Source organism: Pelophylax lessonae (assembly GCF_965119305.1).
Source record: "Pelophylax lessonae genome assembly, chromosome: 4".
In the NCBI taxonomy this organism is placed as follows: domain Eukaryota; kingdom Metazoa; phylum Chordata; class Amphibia; order Anura; family Ranidae; genus Pelophylax; species Pelophylax lessonae.
In genome coordinates this window covers 583,950,613-583,973,173 of record NC_138771.1, presented here as the reverse complement: position 1 = coordinate 583,973,173, position 22,561 = coordinate 583,950,613, and the positions used below count along the sequence as shown (strand labels likewise).

At 43.3% G+C, this 22,561-nt stretch overlaps 1 protein-coding gene across 3 annotated transcripts in view; it reads left to right on the top strand.

The window, feature by feature from the left end:
- LOC309554171 (adhesion G protein-coupled receptor E3-like) overlaps positions 1–22,561 on the top strand; it is a 162,127-nt gene that overhangs the window by 8,893 nt on the left and 130,673 nt on the right. For all 3 annotated transcript variants that reach the window (XM_082255788.1, XM_082255787.1, XM_082255786.1), the window contains exons 2-3: positions 12,308–12,343; positions 18,668–18,847. In XM_082255788.1, the coding sequence (XP_082111914.1) occupies positions 12,308–12,343; positions 18,668–18,847 (216 nt within the window). The remainder of the gene's footprint in view (positions 1–12,307; positions 12,344–18,667; positions 18,848–22,561) is intronic.

Below are 22,561 nucleotides of genomic sequence, written 5' to 3'. Positions count from 1 at the left end.
CCAATTTTGTTGAGAAAAAAACATTCCCCTCTGGGTGATCTCTGTACATTGTAAGGGTTTTAACAAACTTTGTTGCAGATTCCTACCTTCTGTTATTCTGAAGAAATCATTGTTTGTTCCTCTGTGCTGAGTGGGTCGAATGGGAGTGGTTTCATAACTATCTATCAGCTGTGGCAGCTGCAGGGTTCTAATGAGGAAATCTGCTGGGCCTGCATCCCTTTAGACGTGTTCCTATTGGGAGCATCTCACCAAAAATTAGATTTTTGTTGCAGGGGATGCCAGAAATCTGACTTGTCTCTTAGGCAGAGTTCTGGGAAAATCAGTGAGCCAGGAAATTAGGTTTCTGGGGTGTGGTCAGTATACATTCTGTGTAGAGAACACCTCCAGGTAGCCATATTGCATTGCATTTTTAGAACATTACAACAGCTGCAGATTGAAAAGGAAAGGGAATTTTTAATAACATTCAAACACAATATGATTTGTGTCGCAATTGTATACGCTATATTGTTTTTTCTTTATTTGCTGATTTTTTTTCCCCACAAAAGTGGAGTCACCCTTTAAGAATGAATAGCACTGCAGCACACTAATGCACAACATGTGCATTCTCATACGTTGTGCCAAATAACACATTCTCGCATTGGAAATATGTGGAATATAAGAGATAGCATGTACATTGCAGCAGTTGGAGTGCGGAGTCAGGATTATTTAATGCACAGAACAGTTTACAGATTTCAGTGGTCAGGGGTTAACTTTTGGTGATCTGTGATGTTTTCTTCTATACCAATGGTGGTCAGTGAGCCCCCTATATGGTCCATAGGCCTTTTTTAAATGTCACTTTATTGACATCCCTTCTTAGACCCAGTCTGTCCGGACAGTATGGTCACCTGCTGACTTGACACCATCAACAGGCAGCTTAACTCCTTAATAAGACCCAGACATTGAATCCAGTGCAATTTTACTTCAGCTAATCTTAGTACAGAGGATGTTTTTCCAGTCTTTGAAGTGTAGTAAGACAATGACTTTCCTAAACCCTGCTTCTGTGAATAACTGACAGTGACAGCAGGAACATGGAAGAAGTGAGGAGGGTCAAGTTAGGACTAAACCAACTAGCACCAAAAAGGGAGGGTAGGACAATACCAAAACAACATTAGTAAACAAGTTGCAGTGAGCAGAAACCACCACTAGATGTCAGCATATTACAGAAAAAATGATAACATCATGCAGTTCAATACAAAACATAAAAATACAAATAAGTGGGGTAGAACATAACCTGTGGGCCCTCTTGCTTCTCAGTGGTGGTCAGTGTCCTCCCCCCTTGCTGTTAAGTGTGTCCCCCATTTGTTGATGGTCAGTAGGAGTAGTTTTGGACACAGGATCTGTGGGAGAAATGCTCAGAGAGGTGGAAGAAATAGAATGGGGAAAATTGGCAACAGAGGAAGAGGGGCAGGCTCTTAAATATAAACAGAGGCTGGGATTGGCCATCAAAGTGATCACAAGCCACAGAGCCACTTGGATCGCCTCCATCCCTTTTGTCTGTGATCTGAGCCATTTAATAATTGTTCTATCATAGACATTTACCTGGTGCACTGGCAGCCCGTGCGCTTTATAAATAGTATTCTAGAAATTGGCAACCACCTACCCGCTGGTTTTTCACAGGAAAGTGGCTAAACGTGTTGAAACACTGCCAGTTTCCTCTTTCTTTATTCTTTTCATTACAGTAAGAGTATTACCATACTTTAAAATGTATTTCCCCCATCTCGTTTCCTCTTTTTACATGATAGCCTAAATCCTTGTGGTAGGTATGTAAAAAGTATGAAAACCTCTCTCAGGTTTTCTCATTGTGACCTTAACTAGAAGTGAAGTAAAATCTCAAACAGAAATACTCACGGAAATATAAAAACCTAAATTTCACTCATATGCATGTAGATTGCTTTGGGTGATGTCCACATATGATGCTGAGTCTACATGACTGAAAGAACTGAAATCCATTGAATGCAAGGGATGGGTCAGGGGCAGTCAGGTTGAGGAGAAAACAGCTAGATAATGGTGCATCCTCCAGCCAGCTTCATCTGATTTGCCAAAGCTTCTAATGCACACTGTGGGGAACTTCGGTACAGAAGAGAAGCCTGTACAACTATGGAAGACTGAAGAGAACACATCACTAGCACCACCCTGTGTTTTGGTTGTATGGACATTTTTTGCACTTTGGAATAAACCTTTGGATCTTCTGCATATTGGCGTGCAGTCATCCGATCTTCATCTCTGCTATCCCACAGTACGGCCAGATCAGCTTTTGAGTTTTTGGAAGTGAATGATTGTGGCAGACCTATTTGGAGCCGTGTATAATGTTAAGGCTAAAGGGAAGGCTGGACGTAAAGCGTATAGCCAAAACTTTGGCTTCAGTTTTGAATGACCTATGCATAGCTCCCAACTGTTCATTTTGAGAGTCTGTCCCTCTTTTCAAACCAAATTCCTATTTCCTTCCTTCCTCTTCATCTGTCCATCCTTTTGGTCCAGAGCAGGGTTCTCCAAACTTTCCAAAGAAAGGACCAATTTACTGTTCTTCAGACTTTAGGGGGGCTGCACTGTGCCTAGTGGGAGTAAACAATGCCGGATCTTTGGTATTAGGGGGCAGAGTTGTATAAAGTACTTGAAACCCATACTTGAGTAAAAGTACAAGTGCTGGATCAAAAAGTGACTTGAGTAGAAGTGGAAGTGCTCGATCAAAAAGTGATTTGAGTAGAAGCACTAAAGTATTCAACATTTTTTGTACTTAAGTATTGCAAGTAGTTTTTTAAAAAATTTTGCTACTCAAGTACTGAAAGTAAAAGTACCAGTAGTTTTGAAAAAAAAAATTGCTACTCAAGTACTGAAAGTAAAAGCACAAGTACTGTGTTATGTAGTTATTAAAGAAAGAAGTCAAAAGTTTGAACATCATATTGTTTTTTATTATTTCAAATGCAGCTTTTATTTATACATACAGTAGCATTTATTTTCGTATGCGCTGATAATACACATATTTTGAGCTTCATGAAACCTGCCATCTACTGTTCTGGCAGTGGTAATTTTTATATTAGTAACGAGTAACTATGCAGCACAAAAAAAAATATCGGAGTAGAAGTATTGAAATCATCGAAAAAATGTAGTGAAGTAAAAGTGGAAGTAGGAGAAAAAAATTCTACTCCAGGAAAGTACAGATACCGCCTTTCGGTACTTAAGTACAGTAGTGAAGTAGTTCTACTTAGTTACTATACATCTCTGTTAGGGGGAGAAATAGTGTTAGTGGCAAGAATTATGCCCCCTTTTTGGTGTCAGTGGCAGGAATTATGCCTCAAGGGCCAGATAAAGCTAATCAAAGGGTCACATCCGGCCCCAGGCCTGCAGTTTTGAGGCCACTGTTCAAAAGTAATGCACTCACATTTAAACAGCATACAACCAACGTATGATATGGGAAGTTATGATTAAGCACTCCTTGCGTGAAACGCGTTAACTGTGTATCGCTACCCCTGCAGGAGTCGCTGGAATATTGTAATAATACTCAACCCCCCTTGCGCGCCTGGAAAAATGTGAGTGTAGCAAAAGAACAAAATGGACACAGGTTGTAGTGAACACAAACATTACGTTTACTGAAACTCCCTTAAAGAGGAGAAAAGGGAGTTATAAAGATGAGAATATGTGATAACAACATAATACGAAAAAAATGTATTTTTTAAGAAAAATAAAAGTTATCAAAGACACTTCAAATCAACTCAGTCTGCTCTTGGAAGACTCCTTTAAGTGAAACGCCCCAAGAGCAGAGATAAACTCACATAAGCAAACAACTTTAAATAGTGAATAATAACCCACTTAGAATGGGCTATATGAGTCCAGGCAGGAGGAGGGCAGAGGAATGATCTTATTCCTAATTCAGTACTCTCCCCCCTTCACCCCAACATCACAGTCCCAAATAACCAACCTGAACACAGTACCCTATCCAGTACACTGAATTAACCCACGCATATAGTAACTAGAGTCCCAAGTATAGACAGGGCCCTTCAGATGTGAACTGACTTTAACCACTTTACGACCGGAGGATTTTGCTGTCTTACGTCCAGGCCACTTTTTGCGATTTGGCACTGTGCGACTTTAACTGGCAATTGCTCGGTCATGCAACACCAAACAAAATTTATGTCCTTTTTTTCCCACAAACAGAGCTTTCTTTTGGTGGTATTTGATCACGTGTGCGATTTTTACTTTTTGCGATATAAACAAAAAAAGAGCGTCAATTTTGAAAAAATAACAATATTTTTCTCATTTTTTGTTATGTGAAATTCCCCCCAAAAAAATGTAAAAATCAAAATTTTTTATCATTTTCGGCCAATTTGTTTTCTGCTACATATTTTTGGAAAAAAAAAACGCAATAAGCGTATTTTGATTGGTTTGCGCAAAAGTTATTGCGTTTACTAACTAAGGGATAGATTTCTGTCATTTTTTGTTTTTTTTTTTACGAGTAATGGCAGCGATCTGCGATTTTTTTTGCGGGACTGAGACATTACGGCGGACATATCGGACCCTTGACTGACATTTTTGACACTTTTGGGGGTACCAGTGACATTACTACAGTAATCAGTGCTATACATATGCACTGTTACTGTAAAAATGACACTGGCAGGGAAGGGGTTCATTTTTATTGGTGATCAAGGGGTTAATGTATGCCTGGTGCTTACTAATGTGTATGGGGGGAGGTGACTGAGTGACACAGGGACAGATCGCAGGTTTAGCTATGCTGAACCCTGCAATCTGACCCTGCCTGTCACTTAGGAGATCCACCCGCTTTGTTTACACAAGCAGGCGGATCTCCACACTCGATTCCCCGACGATCGGTGAAGAGCAGCGGTGATCACCGCCGCTCCTCCCCTGGCCCGACTCCCGCTGTGACTGAATACAGCGGGAGCGAGCCTCCGGCGGCCGAGAGATGGGAATGTCTGGCGACGTAGGTCTACGTCGCCAGACGATAACGAGCCACTGTGCCGCAGTAGAGGCACAGTCAGCGGACATATAGTGGTTAAGGTGTCTAATATAGAAAGCATATTATAGTGGATTTGAAGCGGGGTGTTATATAACAATATACTTTCATAATAGTGTATTTGGGTACTGCAGAAATTTTGCCTCTTTCACTGCGTTCCCTCTGCTACACACAGTGACAAACGTTACTGGAAAAAAAGTATTATAACTGGTGTGATATACCAGTGGCCCCCCAAAATGACAGATTGAAGCGGGGTGTTATATATATTTTCATAATAGTGTATTTGGGTACTGCAGAATTTCTTTTTCTGTTTTGCTGCGTTACCTCTGCTACACACACTGACAAACGTTACTGCAAAAAAGTATTATAACTGTTGTGATATACTAGTGGCCCCCCAAAACAACAGATTGAAGCGGGGTGTTATATATACTTTCATAATAGTGTAGTTAGGTACTGCAGAATTTTTTTTCTGTTTTGCTGCGTTACCTCTGCTACACACAGTGACAAACTTTACTGGGGAAAAAAGTATTATAACTGGTGTGATATACCAGTGGCCCCCCAAAACGACAGATTGAAGTGGGGTGTTATATACCTTCTTCCACATATACTGCGCTTCTCTAGAGACTTTTGTCACAGGGTCATTTAAAAAATGACAGGCAGAGGAAGAGGCAGGCCCTTCCGTAGGGGTGGTAGGGGTAGGGCAGGAGCACAAGGCCAGAACCAAAGTGGGAAGTTGCAGAAGGTGCATTCGATTACGTCTAAGGACGCACCAAACTTGGTTGAGTGGCTCACTCAGCCTTCCTCTTCTGCACCCTCCTCATCCTTTCTATCTGCACCCTCTTCACTCTCTGCTGTGTGCCCCCCCAAAGACACCAACACCACCATATACCTTCCTCTTGAGTCACGGGAATTATTTTCCAATGCGCAGCCATTCTTGGCAATGTATCAGGAAGAGGAGGTAGCAACAGCTGCCAGTCAGCAGTCTGACGACAGTACCCAGATCAGCCCAAGGAGGTTGGTCCCCGCTGTTGCTGCCTACTCCGAGATCTCAAATGTTAGTGGTGGGGAATGTGACATCAATGATGACGTGTCTATGGATGTCACATGGGTACCCACAAGAGAGAAAGAGGAGGGGAGTTCACAGGGAGAGATAAACCAGCAGATAGGGAGGAGAAGCAGGCCGAACTTACATTGCACAGGAGGGACAAACCAATGGTAATGTATCAGGAGCGAGCCATCAACCATGTATGGTCACATCTGGCGCTCACAGGATGCCGGCACATGGCTCTGCTGTGTAGGATTTTTTTAATGTGTCCGCTGCTGACAATAGTGTTGCCATCTGCAGCCTTTGCAGTCAACGCGGTAAGCCCAACACTCACCTAGGGACGACCGCTTAAGAAGGCACCTGAACTCCCTTCACCGAGCCCAGTGGGAGCAACACCGCCAAAACCCACAAAGCTACACTCCAGGCTCTCACCGTCCAGCCTCTTCTCCTTCTCCTCTCTCTCCACAATTGTCCTCCACTCCACCTTCCATCATGCCATCCTCACGTTGTTTTGGAAAAAGGCAGGCTTCCGTGGTCCAAATGTTCCAGAGTAAAAAAATGATAACGCCGGATAACCCTCTTGCCCAACGTTTGACCGCTGGCTCATATAAACTGGTGGACTCGGAGGCCTTTCGAAAATTTGTGGCCATTGGAACACCACAATGGAAGGTCCCAGGAAGGAAATATTTCTCGCAGAAGGGCATCCCAGAGCTATATGGCCATGTTCAGAGGCAAGTGAATGTATCTCTGGCACACAGTGTCGGTGCCAAGATACATCTGACCACAGACACATGGTCTAGCAAACACGGGCAGGGAAGGTATACAACTTTTACTGCCCACTGGGTGAACCTTCTGACGGCCGTCAAGAATGTAACCCGTGGCACCCGCAGTGGCGGCTGGTGCTCAAAATTCTTGGGGGGTCGCAAAAAGAAAAATGTAATAGGTATTGCTTCGCGCCAAAAAACGCAGTAAACAATTGTGTGATTTTGAAGTCATGGTACAGGCATGGCACAGGTGATGGTATAGGCATGGCATAGGTGATGGTACAGGAGATGGTATAGGCATGGCACAGATATGGTATAGGCATGGCACAGATATGGTATAGGCATGTCACAGGTCATGGTACAGGAGATGGTATATGCCCCCTTTCAATGCAGAGACCAGCATACATGCCCCCTTTCAATGCAGAGACCAGCGTACATGCCCCCTTTCAATGCAGAGACCAGCGTGCGTGCCCCCTTTAATGCAGAGATCAGCGTGCATGCCCCCTTCAATGCAGAGATCAGCATGCGTGCCCCCTTCAATGCAATGAACAATGTGCTGTGCCCCCTTCAATGCAATAAACACTGTGCTGTGACCCCTTCAATGCAATAAACACTGTGCTGTGACCCCTTCAATGCAATGAACACTGTGCTGTGCCCCCACAATGCAGAGTTCAGCATGCGTGCCCCCTTCAATGCAACTGTGCTGTGCCCCCTTCAATGCAATGAACACTGTTCCGCGCCCCCATCAATGCAGAGTTCAGCGTGCGAGCCCCTTTCAATGCAGAGCGCCACAGCATTGTCCCCAATCACTGCAGAGCGCCACAGCATTGTCCCCAATCACTGCAGAGCGCCACAGCATTGTCCCCAATAATTGCAGAGCGCCACAGCATTGTCCCCAATGATTGCAGAGTGCCACAGCATTGTACCCCAATGATTGCAGAGTGCCACAGCATTGTCCCCAAATGATTGCAGAGTGCCATAGCATTGTACCCCAATGATTGCAGAGTGCCACAGCATTGTACCCCAATGATTGCAGAGTGCTCACAGCATTGTACCCCAATGATTGCAGAGTGCCACAGCATTGTACCCCAATGATTGCAGAGTGCCCACAGCATTGTCCCCCAATGATTGCAGAGTGCCACAGCATTGTACCCCAATGATTGCAGAGTGCCACAGCATTGTACCCCAATGATTGCAGAGTGCCCATAGTATTGTACCCCAATGATTGCAGAGTGCCCATAGCATTGTACCCCAATGATTGCAGAGTGCCCACAGCATTGTCCCCCAATCAATGCAGAGACCAGCGTGCGTGCTCCCTTCAATTTAATGCACTTACCTGGCGGCGGCTCGGCTCCAGGCGGCGAGATCTCCCCTCCTTGATACTTTGTCCTCTTCTGCGGCGGCGGGAAGGTGAGCGGCTTCTCCCTTGTCTCGACCTCTCCTCTTCTCTGCGGCGGGAAGCGGCGGGAACCGGCGGGAAGGTGAGCGGCGGTGACGGTGAGTGACTGATGCACGCACCGGCACTGCCCCCATTGCGACGTCAGCGGGATGTCCTGGATGATGATTGGTCCAGGCTGGAGACTGGATCAATCACAACCAGGATATCACGAAAGTGGGGGTGTCTTAGCGCTGTGCCCTGCGCCCAGGTTACGCCCCCAGAAGGCAGCCAATCGGCGCCTTTCTGGGTCGTAAACCCCCCCCCCCCCCCCCCCCACAGCCTCCACATAGGCCGGCCAACGCAATTTTTTTTTTTTAACTTTATTGCTCTTTTTGTAAATTTTTTTTTTCTTTTTTTAGGGGGGGCGGCGCCCTGGCGCCCCCTATGCACAGGCCGCCACTGGGCACCCGTGTAGATTTGGTTTTACCACCACAGATTGCATGCAGGCCTGCCTCTTCTTCTCCTCCTCCTGCTCCATCCTCCCTCTCCTCCTCGTCTGACTCCTCCTTTTCCGCTGCTACGACTCTTCCATTTCGCCGCCCAAGATCCCCAGAACCTATTCCACATGCCAGGTGAGACGTTGCCATGCTGTGCTGCGTCTGTTATGCCTGGAAGCCAAGAGCCACACTGGTCTTGCACTGCTTTCAGCTTTGCGTTCACAGGCAGATCAGTGACTAACACCGCTCAATTTGACAGTTGGTAAAGTGGTGTGCGACAACGGTGCCAATCTGCTGAGCGGGCTAAAACAGGGCAAAATTACACACGTGCCATGCATGGCACACGTCCCGAACTTGGTGGTGCAGCAATTCGTTGTCAAATACCCTGGGGTCCAGGAGGTCTTGCGGCAGACCAGGGAAATTTCAGGCCATTTCAGAAGATCTTACACAGCCATGGCTCGCCGTGCTGACATTCAGCGGCGACACAACCTGCAAGTCAGACGTCTTATTTGTGACTGCCTGACGCGATGGAACTCAACCTTGTATATGCTTATTAGGCTGCTCCAGCAAAAACATGCAGTTAACGACTACCTGTAAAAACTCTGCGGCAGGACAGGTTCTGGGGAGCTTGTTTTTTTTTTACCGCGCCAGTGGCTGCTCATGCGCGACGCATGCAGACTTCTGTGGCCATTTGATGAGATCACCAAACTGGTCAGTCACAGCCAGGGTGCCATCAGTGACATCGTACCTTACGCCTTCTTTCTGGAGTGTGCATTGCGTCGTGTCATTGATCAAGCTATCGAGGAGCAGGAAGATGAGGAAGTCGCAATGCTGGATGAATTCCCAGGGGGGGCTACTCCATCTGAGACAAGTCAACAACAGGAGTCGGAAGAGGAGTCAGATGAGGATTGAGTCGGGGAGGATGAGGAGGAGCAAGTAGAGCATGCTTTAAACCTTCCTGGGATCCCTGATGTTGTTCTTGGACGGGGGGAGGAGAACGAGGATGACATTATCCTGGATGATGAGCAGGAGCCAGGCCACTACACTGCTTATAGTTTAGTGCAAATGGGGGCGACCGACAGGTGTCTGACTACATCGGGTTAACTGCCGATGTGGACGCTCTGAGAAGTAATGAACCCCTGGACTACTGGGTGGGCAGGCTTGACCTCTGGCCAGAGCTTGCACAAATTGCAATGGAACTGTTGGCTTGCCCCTCATCCAGTGTCCTGTCCAAAAGGAAGTTCAGTGCAGCAGTGGGGAACGTGACTGATAAGCGCACTTGCCTAGCTCACGACAGTGTTGACTACCTCACATTTATAAAAATGAATGAGGCATGGATCTCGGAGGAATTCAACACATGTGACCAGTAGACCATGTTTGATTCAAATTCCTCATGACAGCCCACAAATATCCGCCACCACCCATAACAATTCATGGTCCCTGTCTTAGGTAAATATAGCAGCATAAAAGGCCTTTTATGTCCGTTGAATGCCTAATGTTTGGGGCCTGTAATGGCTGACACTTATTTATCCTGTGAATGCCTAATGTACCTCCAGCCACAGAATACAAATTCTTTGTTGTCAGGTGAACGCCTGTTGCATAATTGTTGGGGCCTGTACTAGTCGACACTTACATCTGTATCCTGTGACTGCCTAATGTACCTCCAGCTACAGAATACAAAGTTTTTTGCTGTCAGGTGGACGCCTGTGGGCTAATTTTTGGGGCCTGTAATGGCCGACACTTTTTTATTCTGTGAATGCCTAATGTACCTCCAGCCACAGAATAAAAAGTTCTTTGCTGTCAGGTGGAAGCCTGTGGGCTAATTTTTGGGGCCTGTAGTGGCCGACACTTATTTATCCTGTGAATGCCTAATATACCTCCAGCCACAGAATACAAAGTTCTTTGCTGTCAGGTGAACGCCTGTTGGCTAATTTTTGGTGCCTGTACTGGCCGACACTTACTTCTTTATCCTGTGAATGCCTAATTTTTCAGACTGGAATTGAAAATCAATGGGTCTGTAAATGTTCTGTAAATTGTGGAACGGATGTGGACCCATTTTACAGACGTGTGAATGGACCCTATATGTATTTGACATGTATTTACCAGCTGCTGTCAGTTCTGGCTGATTTAGAAAAAAAAAAAATTATATTTTTTTGCTGGAAAAAAAAAAAATGTTATGCCAACTTTTCCAATAGCAATACTTCTGGTATGTCAGTGTCCATGTTGTGGCACTATGTGTACACAGCTAGTAAGTATTTTGTGGCTGCAAATATTACCTGGAGGTTTTTCATGTTCGCCTGCCTTTAAAATGAATGGGGTCCGAACATTTGAGCGAGTTTGCACAGTTTGCGAACCGTTCCGGCAGATGTTCGTCCATCACTAATAACTATTGATGGAGGATTTCTCTGGTTTATGTTACACTCTTGGAGCAGCCTTTTCAGGCTAATTATGATTTTGTCATCCATTGGCCACCCTTATAGGACTGTTAAAAGACTTACATAAGATCTCTTGAATGATGGCATATTTTAGATTCACTTTGGTGTGAAGTTTTTTATATATTTATTTATACATTATTATATTTTGATAAAATGTTATGCTTAGCGCTGCACTTATTTACCCAAATTAATCTTAGTTTGTTGTCTGCAAATTGTGCTTTTATTGTTTTTTTGCCATAAGCACAGGTATTAGTTGGTACATTTTAATACTTTATAAGCAGTTGCAGCAAACATGTTTTTTTAAATTATTTTTAGGATACAAAAAAACCTTTTTGCTGTAACTGCTTATAAAGAGATAAGACATATCAATTAGCACTAGCAGGAGTGCTTACAATGATCAGTTTTTATCCATTTATGTAGAAAAAAAATGATCATTGTAAGCACTCCTGCTAGTGTTAAATGGTATGTCTTATCTCTGTAACTGATACATTCTGCTAGAGAGTATGATCTTTTGAAAAATAGCAGACGTACTAGCCAGATCACCAGATGAAAATAGAAGCAAGGAAGCCTAAAAAAGAAAAATAAAGCAGCCATCACATCCAAAAAAATGGAAAGCTGCAATATAATACATGTTTGCTTTTGGGTTTAAAACCACTAAGTACGTAAAGTAAGAGCTGTCCCCTAGGCAGCAATAAAAAAAAATAAAAAAAAATTGGTTCTATGTCTTTTATGTTGTATCAAGAACAGAAAAAAATAAAGTTTTGGCTGGAGTTTATTCTTGTGTTCCTCTAGGGCTCATTCAGATGGGCCTCTGCGCTCGTATCTGTGCACCCGCATGTCAGACTTTGACATGTGATTGAGTCTCTTGCAGCCATCACGTGTGCATCCACTTCTATGGGCTGCCTGCATGCAGCTCCAAGGCGGATGTCCATGCATCTGCTAGCAGCCCTGCATGGAGGACAGGAATAATCGTCAGTCTGAATGAGCCCTTATAGATGTCAAACAAACAGATGACAAAATGTATGGTAGTGGAAATAAATGTTTTCAACTGTAAAGGAACTGCAGTCATAACCCTGTAAGGCCATAAATTATAGAATGAGTTTACCCAAGACACAGAAAACACTGTAAAAAAAAATTCATTTTAATAAACTTTAATTTTTTTTTTCTGTGATTATCTCCTCAGGTGCCTGCGTTGTAATATTCTGTATTCGTGTGACAGGTGAGTTACAGAAAAATACATGCTTTTAAATTTGGTACTATTAATACTATGCTGTATATTTAGAGTCATGTTAAAGCACACTTCATTCTGTAATATACAGTACATTTCCCACCAGCAGGACTGGCCCTACCATGAGTCCCGCTGGGTCTATTGGATGGTTTGGACCCATGAGCCACTTTGAGAGGGGCGGAAAATTGATGCCCAAGAATTTTTTTCCAGCAGTTTTGTGTGTCATTTAGGGGGGCCGCTCTGCTGCCCTGTAAAAAGGCCACCCTGCTGCCCTCAACATGCATACTCATAGTTGCTGGGCCCAAGTTTAACACTGGTTGATAAACACCCGAGCAGACATGAAGAGCTCTGCTTCTACTACTGCCATAGCCCAACCATATACTGCCCTAGCTTGCCCCTTTACTGCCCTAGTCTGCACCTATACTGGCCAGCCTGCCCCTATACTGCCCTAGCCTGCCCCTATACTGCACTAGCCCGCCCATATACTGCCCTAGCCTGCCCCTATACTGCCCTAGCCAGTCCATATACTGCCCTAACTTGCCCCTATACTGCCCTAGCCAACCCATATACTTCCCTAGCCTGCCCTTATACTGCCCTAGCCTGCCTCTATGCTTCCCCAGCCAGCCCATATACTGCCCTAGCTTGCCCCTATACTGCCCTAGCACACCCATATACTACCCTAGACTGCCCCTATACTGCCCTAGACTGCCCCTATACTGCCCTAGCCTGCCTCTATACTGCCCCAGCCAGCCCATATACTGCCCTAGCTTGCCCCTATACTGCCCTAGCCCACCCATATACTACCCTAGCCTGCCCCTCTACTGCCATAGCCAGCCCATATACTGCCCTAGCCTGCTCATATACTGCCCTATCCCACCCCTATACTGCCCTAGCCCAACCATATACCGCCCTAGCCTGCCCCTATACTGCCCTAGCCCGCCCCTATACAGCCGTAGCCTGCCCCTATAGTGCCCTAATCTGCCCTAGCTCTCCCCCTATACAGCAATATCTCAGTGGCATATCATCCATGGGAGCAATATGTTCACTGCACATGGGCCCTGAGGGATGCACACCGCACCCATGGATGCCCTAGGGCGCCAAGATGGGGGACGGTAACATGGTGGTATGTCATATAATTTTTCATAAAGACAAGGTGCTGTTACATGTAAATCTGATACATTTAATTTTTGTTTCAATTATCATGATATAAAATAATGGATGTGGGAGCCTTTTGGTGGAGGATATTTTTTTTTTTTTTGGGGGGGGGGCAGCATTTTATTCTTGAACCCAGGCAGCACATTGTCTTGGGCCAGCTCTGCCCACCAGTTCCGATAGAGACAGCCGATATGTAGGATTTGGAGGACATAGGAGTGTTTTAAGGTGTGCAGTTAAATAGCAATGGACCTGTCTGACTTTACAGCCAAACAGTATAACAACCCACCCAAACCAGCAGTTTAACCACTTTACCACCGGAGGATTTTGCTGTCTTACGTCCAGGCCACTTTTTGCGATTCGGCGCTGTGCCACTTTAACTGACAATTGCGCGGTTGTGCGACGCCATACCCAAACAAAATTTACGTCCTTTTTTTCCCATAAACAGAGCTTTCTTTTGGTGGTATTTGATCACCTGTGCAATTTTTTCTTTTTGCGCTATAAACAAAAAAAGAGCGTTTATTTTGAAAAAATAACAATATTTTTAAAAAATTTTTATATGAAATTCCCCCCCAAAAAAAATGTAAAAATCAAAATTTTTTAAAATTTTTGGCCAATTTGTTTTCTGCTACCTATGTTTGGTAAAAAAAAAAAAATCACAATAAGCGTATTTTGATTGATTTGCGCAAAAGTTATTGCGTTTACTAACTAAGGGAAAGATTTTTGTCATTTTTGGTGTTTTTTTTTTTAACGAGTAATGGCGGTGATCTGCGTTTTTTTTTTGCGGGACTGCGACATTGCGGCAGACAGATCGGACCCTTGACTGACATTTTTGACACTTTTGGGGTTACCAGTGACATTACTGCAGTAATCAGTGCTATATATATGCACTGTTACTGTAAAAATGACACTTGCAGGCAAGGGGTTAATTTTATTGGAGAGGGAGGGGTTAATGTATGCCTGGTGCTTACTGACGTGTGGGGGGAGGTGACTGAGTGAGTCAGGGACAGATCGGATGTTCAGCTATGCTGAACCCTGCAATCTGTCACTCCCTGTCACTTAGGAGATCCGCCCGCTCTGTTTACACAGGTGGGCGGATCTCCAAACTAGATTCCCCCGACGATCGGGGAAGAGCGGCGGCCGCTCCTCCCCTGGGCCGACTCCCGCTGTGACTGAAAACAGCGGGAGCGAGCCTCCGGCGGCGCGCAAGCGCCGCCTACAGGGGGAGGAGTCGATAGACGATAAGACGATAAGACGATAAGTCGATAGTCGAGACGATAACGAACCACTTTGCCGCAGTACGCTCAATGTGAGCGGTCGGCAAATGGTTAAAGGGCAGAGTTGGACAGAGTAGAAAATGCAATTACAAAATTTATATATTTCTTTTTTTTTTTTTTGGTAAACTAAATATAAAATATTGCATTTAAATATTATGTATTCTTCTATCCAACCCACAGTTGGCACACTGGTATTGTTTTCAAGGCTGTTTATTTAGAAAAGTGAATTAAAGTGTTACTAAACCCACAACAGTAAAAAATCATTCCAGGATCATCAGGATCCTAAGGGGTTAATCCTCTGCATTGTGTAAAAAAGTCTGTTTGATCCTGTCTTCTCTGATCCTCCCTTTCTTCCAGTGTCCCCAATCCATTTCTTGATGGAACAAAGGGGGGCAAGCTGCACATGCTCAGTTTGGTGTGTATTGCTAGAGAGTTTTTTTTTTTTTTTTTCGAGAGAGAGTGCATTTGATCAGCACAGGGCCAATCAGAACTGTCCAGACAGAGAGTCAGGAGTCCTACAGCCTCATAGGACCATCAACCGGATTAACCAGACACTGATAGAAGTCACAAGACTGCTATAAACTGCTGATGGGAAAATTTATTTAGCATTTTATATTTAATAAAACGATTGCTTTTCCATGTTCTGTGTACTGTGGCAGACCAGATATAGTGAATGCAGGCTCCTGGGTTAGTAATAGTTCTCTAGCTGTGCTGAGAACTCAGTGTACTCTCTCCGCCAATGATCATACTTGTCCTGACACGCCTCCGCTGCACAGCCATTCCCTGGGAAGCTCAGTGTGCTGCTGCTTCTCCTCCCTTTTGCAGCTAAAAACAGAGGGAATGTGATCACTTATAAGTTATGGGGTATTTTCTTGTAAAAATGCATTTACACTAGTCCAATACCACATTAGTTTTATGTTGCTCTCCTTACTGCTATAATAAAAAATATTACAAAAATATTACGCTTTATTATTCAGATAGGTACATTATTTATATCAGTGATTGTTACCTTGTGATCTGCCCAACTTTTTCTGCTCCTCAGCTATCCTTATTGTTAGTGTATTTCATGCGTGTCCCCGGACAATTCCTCTTCTTCCAATGTGGACCAGGAAGGTCAAAAGGTTGGACACCCCTGCCTTGGAGCCAGTATGTTCAGTATGGTCCCCTTAATTCTTCAATAGGACTCGGAAGTTTAAACCATTACAGCTTTACTTCAGATAAGTGTAGTACAGAGGATGTTTTTTCCAGCCCTTTGATGTGTAAGAAGACAATCACTTGTAAACCCTGTCTCTATGAAGTATCACTGATTGAAGAAACATGGAAAAAACTGAGAGAGTCTAGCTAGGACTAAACTAACTAGCATTAAACAGGCGGGGAAGACAGAGATTGACCGAAATCACGTAGTAAACAATTTGTAGTGGCCCAAAACTGCCCCTTGATGTCAGCATATTACTGAACAATAATAACCTGATCCAGTTCAACACAACACAGAATGTGCATGGAATGAAACATTTTGCATTAACTGCTTCAGGTTCGCCCTCTAGCAGTTTTACTGCTACAGGGCGGCAACTGTGCACCAGACACTCCCAGGCAGAGGGTGTGCATGCACACCGCCGCCGGCTCACTTCCGACGTGATTACACACAGCGGAAGCCGATTGGCAGGTGCACAGTACTGATGTCCTCCGGCATCTGCCAATCATTAGGCAGAGAGGCAGAACGGTGATCTGCTTATGTAAACAAGACATATTGCTGTTCTGACAGGAGGGAAGGGATGGATCCTGTGTTCCTGCAAAGCAGGGAATAAATTCACTCTCTTCTCCTAGTAAAAGCACCTCCAATAGTATAGTAAAACACTGGCTAGGCACACAGTTAACCCTTTGATCGCCTCCGATGTTAACCCCTTCTCAGCCAGTGTCATTAGTACAGTGACAGTGCATATGTTTAGCACTGATCACTGCATTAGTGTCACTGGTCCCCAAAAAGTGTCAGTCAGTGTCAGAATGTCCGCCACAATATCGCAGTGCCACTAAAAGTCGCTGATCATCGCCATTAATAGTGAAAAATAAATAATTAATTCATTTATAAAAATTTCCCATAGTTTGTAGAAGCTATAACTTTTGTGCAAACCAATAAATATACGCTTATTGGGATTTTATTTTTTACCAAAAATATGTAGCAAAATACATATTGGCCTTAATTTATAAAGAAATTCGATTTTTTTTTTAAAAATTTTATTGGATGTGTTTTATAGCAAAAAGTAAAAAATATAGTTTTTTTTTTTTTTTTGTTTCTCAAAATTCTGTGCCTTTTTTTGTAGCACAAATAAAAGGTAAGGTGGTGATCAAATACAACCAAAAGAAAGCTCTATTTGTGGGGAAAAAGAAATTACATACATTTTATTTGGGTACAATGTTGCTCGGCCGCGTAATTGGCAGTTAAAGTAAGGCAGTACTGTGTCCCAAAAAATGGCCTGAAGGGGGGTAAACCTTCCAGAGGTCAAGTGGTTAGGGAAGCTTTCTGTTTTGTTAACATATAGGGGAACTCAGGGATTGTTAGTTGTTCTTAATGATAAAAATTTTAGGTTTGAAAACCAGTAGTCTGGGAAAACTTAGAAAAATAGGAATCATTGACGACTTTAGGAAAATGTTTATTTTTGGCTGGAATGTAGGGATGCTGGTGGTGTAACAAGCAGTAACTGAGCTTTAAAACAAGCCCCCACTAATCACTTTAGCTGCATGTACTATAAAGCTCATCTTTCCTTATTTTTTCCTGCCAGCATAGAGTTGGCAACCTGCCATCCCTCTAATGTATTCACAGCAGGTGCTGGAAGTAGTTAAAAACTAAAACCTGACTTCAGAGTTCCCTGACTTCAGGGATTGTTCTTTGTTGTTATTTTTTAGAATGAATTATTCCACACTGCGTGCAGCTACAGAGGCCAGTAAAGGTTCGTTTTAGCCACATCCATTCTCATACTTTATACCTTTATGGACCAGAGCAATTTTTATATTTCCACCATGAGCCTGTTTATTTAGCTATAACAAACTAAGCTTTCTTTCTTTTGGCAATATTGTCTTGCAAAAACTATTTTATTTTATGTGTAATCTATAGGCAAAAAGACATGAAAGAGTTCAGTAGGGCATGTTAAGGTTAACTAAGTGCCGGTTCACATTTCTGCGATGACAGAGATTGCATGTAATTCGGAGCACACTGCTCCTAAAATGACATGCGATCTCTGTGTGGTGCAAATTCAGCCATACAGTTTGTATTGCTGAATTCGCACCGCAATCGCACTCAACTCGTACAGAACCCTTTTTTTGGTCCGCAGCAGAATCGGATCGCATGGTTCCGATTCTGTGCGAACTTTCAGATCGCACTGCGATATGCGATCTTATCTGGGGGTATCGTTAACTTTTAACTGACACCCCCAGCGTATCGCATATGGCAGTGTGAACTGCCAGGGGTGCGGATGCGATGCGGGAACACGCTGTATATTCGCAGTGTTCCCGCATAGCAGAAATGTGAACCAGCACTACTGGTTAATGCTTAATTTACAGGGTTTTTTTTTTACATGTAAGGATTCTTTAAAAGATGTTACATGCAGATCAAAGGTCATGGGATCAAAAGATCTATGTCTAAATAAAATTTGGGGCTGTCATTTTGATATATATTATTAAAAAGCAGCAATCTTCATTTTATAAACTTGTCAGCTTTGAAAAATATGCATTAAATGAAACAAAAAGCATTATAGCTACAATTTTAATTATGCAAAATGGAACAGACAGAATGGAAGCAACACAAAGACAATAGATAAGAGAAGTATTCAGTGTGATATGCATAGTATTATATTGTAAGTCATACAGAACTTCTTTCTCTTCTGTATTGTAGGAATTCGGTTCCTGCCTGACAAAGCTATTAATTTTACTAAGTGCTCCCCAACTTCAGATGACTGCCCTAGTAATTCCTCTTGTGTGGATACCAGGAATGGATACTACTGCGCATGTGATAAGGGATTCTACAATGACAAAGACCGCTTGACAATTACTTACCCAGGAGGAAAGTGTACTGGTAATATATTTCACTCTGTTGGGTTGCATGTAAATGAAAATTCAATTGATTTTAGGGTAATGTCATAATAATATTCTAAGTTTCAAAATGTTAAAGCTATAGTTGTATATCTTTTTTATTGCAGTTAAATCAATTAGCAGAAATATGCCTATTCTGAAATGAGGCAAGGTCAGGGTGGTAAAATGATGGGAGAAAAGGAAAAGTGCAGGCATGGTGTTGAGAACAGGATAATCAGATTAGGTTCAAAACTCAGACTTATGCATTATCTTAATAAAGATTGTTAAGTACAATATATGAATAAGTGATCTACCAAGTAAAAAACACCAATCCACCACTACGCCAAAGAAAATTAAATGTGTAAAACAATTGAACGTGATATATAAAATAAAATTAAGGGCCATACACACTATAAGATTTTCTGAAGACTTTTTCCTTCAGATTTACCTTTTCTGTGTAGTGCAAGGGCCTGCCAGATTGCATACAAATTGAAAGTGTTTAGGTTTGACCTCATATTATATGGTTTTGGTAAGTCTAAAAGAAAAAGTCTTCAGAAAATCTTATAGTGTGTATGGCCCATTAGGTGTAAATGTGTAGCTGCCACTTTCAACACAGACAAATTGATATAAATATTGTCACCTAAAACTAACACTATAAGTGAAAAGAGGCGCAATAGTGTATAATAAGTAAAAAGACTACTAACGCTTAATTACAAACATAGCAATCATAGATAGTGAATGTGAGCATCAAAATATAAAAACATCAATGAAACAAGATGAAACAATCACCACAGTGTAAATAAAATGCACATACAGGCGGTCTCCGGGTTACAAACAAGATAGGGACTGTAGGTTTGTTCTTATGTCGAATTTGTTTGTAAGCCGGAACTGGTACATTTTTTACATGTAGCTCCAGCCAAAAGAATACTTTTTACGTGTAGCACTGCCCTCTAGAGGACTGCTGAGAATTGCACTTTCTGGATTCCCCTGGGTTACCCATAGCAACAGTCTGTGGAAACTTATCACTTTAAATGCTTGGCTCAGACAATGAACAGTCAAGGGGATTTGTTTTTTTTGTGTTTTATTTAGAACTGGAATAGGAGAAGGGATGAGTGGGATACTCCAACTATGAACTATGCACAATTCTGAGGACAACTGACTGTAGTGTGTGCAGCAAGGCCGCTGCTTCACCTTGCCACTGAAGTGAAGATAGAAAGTATGATCCTGTTTAAGTTACTCTTCAGGGTCTAACTTGCTGTGTGTGCTGAACTCCTGTCCACTGACACTCCACTGGAGTGGTCCCCTTCCTGGGCAGACCCCTGGCAAGCTTCCCGGTACTCACGGACACTGTTTTTCCCAAGGTTGCTCTGCCTCCAGCTCCCTTGTCAGCTTTCCTGGACCTCCTGGCTAAGCTCCACACTCCTGGTTCACTAGGCCAACCGCCTGTGACCACCTTCCACAGCAAACAGGAGAAGAGACAGCCGTCACCCTCTTCCTGGGACCTGGCTTCCCGCCCAAAGACACCCTGTCACATGTGCCCTTGGCTTTTATAACATATCCCAGGATGCACCCCTGTTTGTGCCAACCCACTGGGATAGATACAAAGCCTGTGTGTCACTAGCTGGGTTTCCTCCACTGTCCAACAGGTTCCCCTATTGGATACAGTTGGGACACTCCCTCAGCCCAGATGAATCACACATGAATCCATGCAACAGGCATAACTACTGATCAGGCTCCCCTGATAAGCAGATGGAGCAGACTATGTTTTACCTGCTACTCCCCTGTTAAGCAAGCAGAACAAACTACTCTCTCTTCCTATCACCTATATTGGAGGGTGCTACATAAGTTTTTTGGTTAGCATAGGGAAGGGTTAACACACCTATACCATTTCTTTTGCTGTCTCTACCCCTGTTCAGAAAATTTCACATCACTTTCTGTCTCAATGACAACCGGATTTTGAAAATGTTGGGTTGTTGTGAAAACAAAGATTAGTGATAAAGCTTCAGTGGAGACACCTTTTTCCCATGAGAACTCTTACAGGAGTGAATTTCCCTTCCTAGGGGGAGATTTCTCCTCACTTCCTGTTGTCTCCCTCCGTTTGTAAGTAGGAGTCGTTTGTAAGTCGGATGCTTGTAACCCGGGGACCGCCTGCATACATATATAAGAAAAGTCCATAAATAAAGTGCAAGAAATGTCAAAGTGTAAAAGAGCAGTCCTCCAAAGAGTGATGAGTTCTTCACACCACACTATTAGTGCACCAAAACACTATAAGATATGCACTCACTGGAGCTATTTGCCTCACACTCGTGTGTTTGGCAGACAAGCAGTTACCCCCCCCCCCCCCACAGGCTTAATATCTCCAGAACAGCGCTCTTCACTTGTTGCCAATAAAAATAGAACTCGCTCCTCTGCTGTATGACATCCCGGCAAGAAAAACAGGAAGTAACTGAAAAAAGTGTAAAAAAAGTCAATATGATATAATTTCCCATCTGTTTAATAATGCTAGCAGAATGAGGATTAAAAATAGTTGTTGTTGATTGAGAGAGTGAAGTTCCACTTTACAGTCCTGGCCAAGGTCAAGATCAAATGAGCAGTGAAGGTAACATGTTATCAGACAAAAGAAAGTCAGGAACTCAAGCCAGGGTCAGCAACAGAAGGTTGCTACGGGTCCAAAAAAGGTCAGGAGAAAAGCTAGAATGTACAAGGGAAATCAGAAGTGCAGATCAGATCAGGTCAGGTTAGCAGGCTAGCCACTTCTCTAGGCAATTTTGTGCTTTAAATAGGCTGTTTTGCACCAATGCCAGTATCGAGTTCTTTGCTCAGCTTCACTCAGTTTCATGACAGTTTCAGGGTACAGAGCAATCCAAAAGACTTTCTTACAAAGGCGTGAAATGGACTTCTTTGATTTCCTGCCTTTGTATATGAAAAAGGCAGCCCTTTTCACTTCCTCGTTATTTCATCGATTTTCCTTACTGCATTATGACCACTGTAAAATCTTTTTTGCAAACAATTCACCAACCGAAAATAAGTGAATCAGCGCTCACTGACATTAGATGAGATCTATATGTGATTAAATGGAAATATTTTTTTAAAAAAAAGTAAAAATATGCAGACTGAAAGAAACTAAGAAAAATAATAATAATGAAAACATATTATGGCATTTTAAGTCCATTTAGTCCATAAATAGCTGAGAACCAGGATAACAGGGCCAATGGGAAAAATGGCAGGTGGTGACTGGACAGAACACTCACAAGACGACAGCTCCTTGTTGAGGTATGGGATTCCCTCGAGAACAGAAATAAAAAGAGAAAACAGGGCACCAGGTCAGTGCGAGTAAAAACAACAATACTTTATTCTAACATCCACTTACATCTGAATAACTTGCAGACTGCATGTAGAGGTGCTGTGGAATACCAAGACGGTAATCCAAGATGGTAGACAAGGTGGACTGGAGGGCTGCTGAGGATGTTCAGACCTGCTGAAGATGACAACTCGGGCTAACGGCTTTAGCAAACTCCAGGGCTCCCACTGCCAAGTGACCAAAGGTAAAACAGAGGGGGAGAATATATACTATATACTCTGGGGGGGTGGGTCAGTCTGAAGAAGAAGGCGGGGTCTCAGAAACACATTGCAGCCCGCTCCCTCCCCAGCTTGTGTGACCTGTCTTGTTGCAGCCAGTAGTGGTGCGTGATGGCCTGTGACCCTACCATTCTACTGC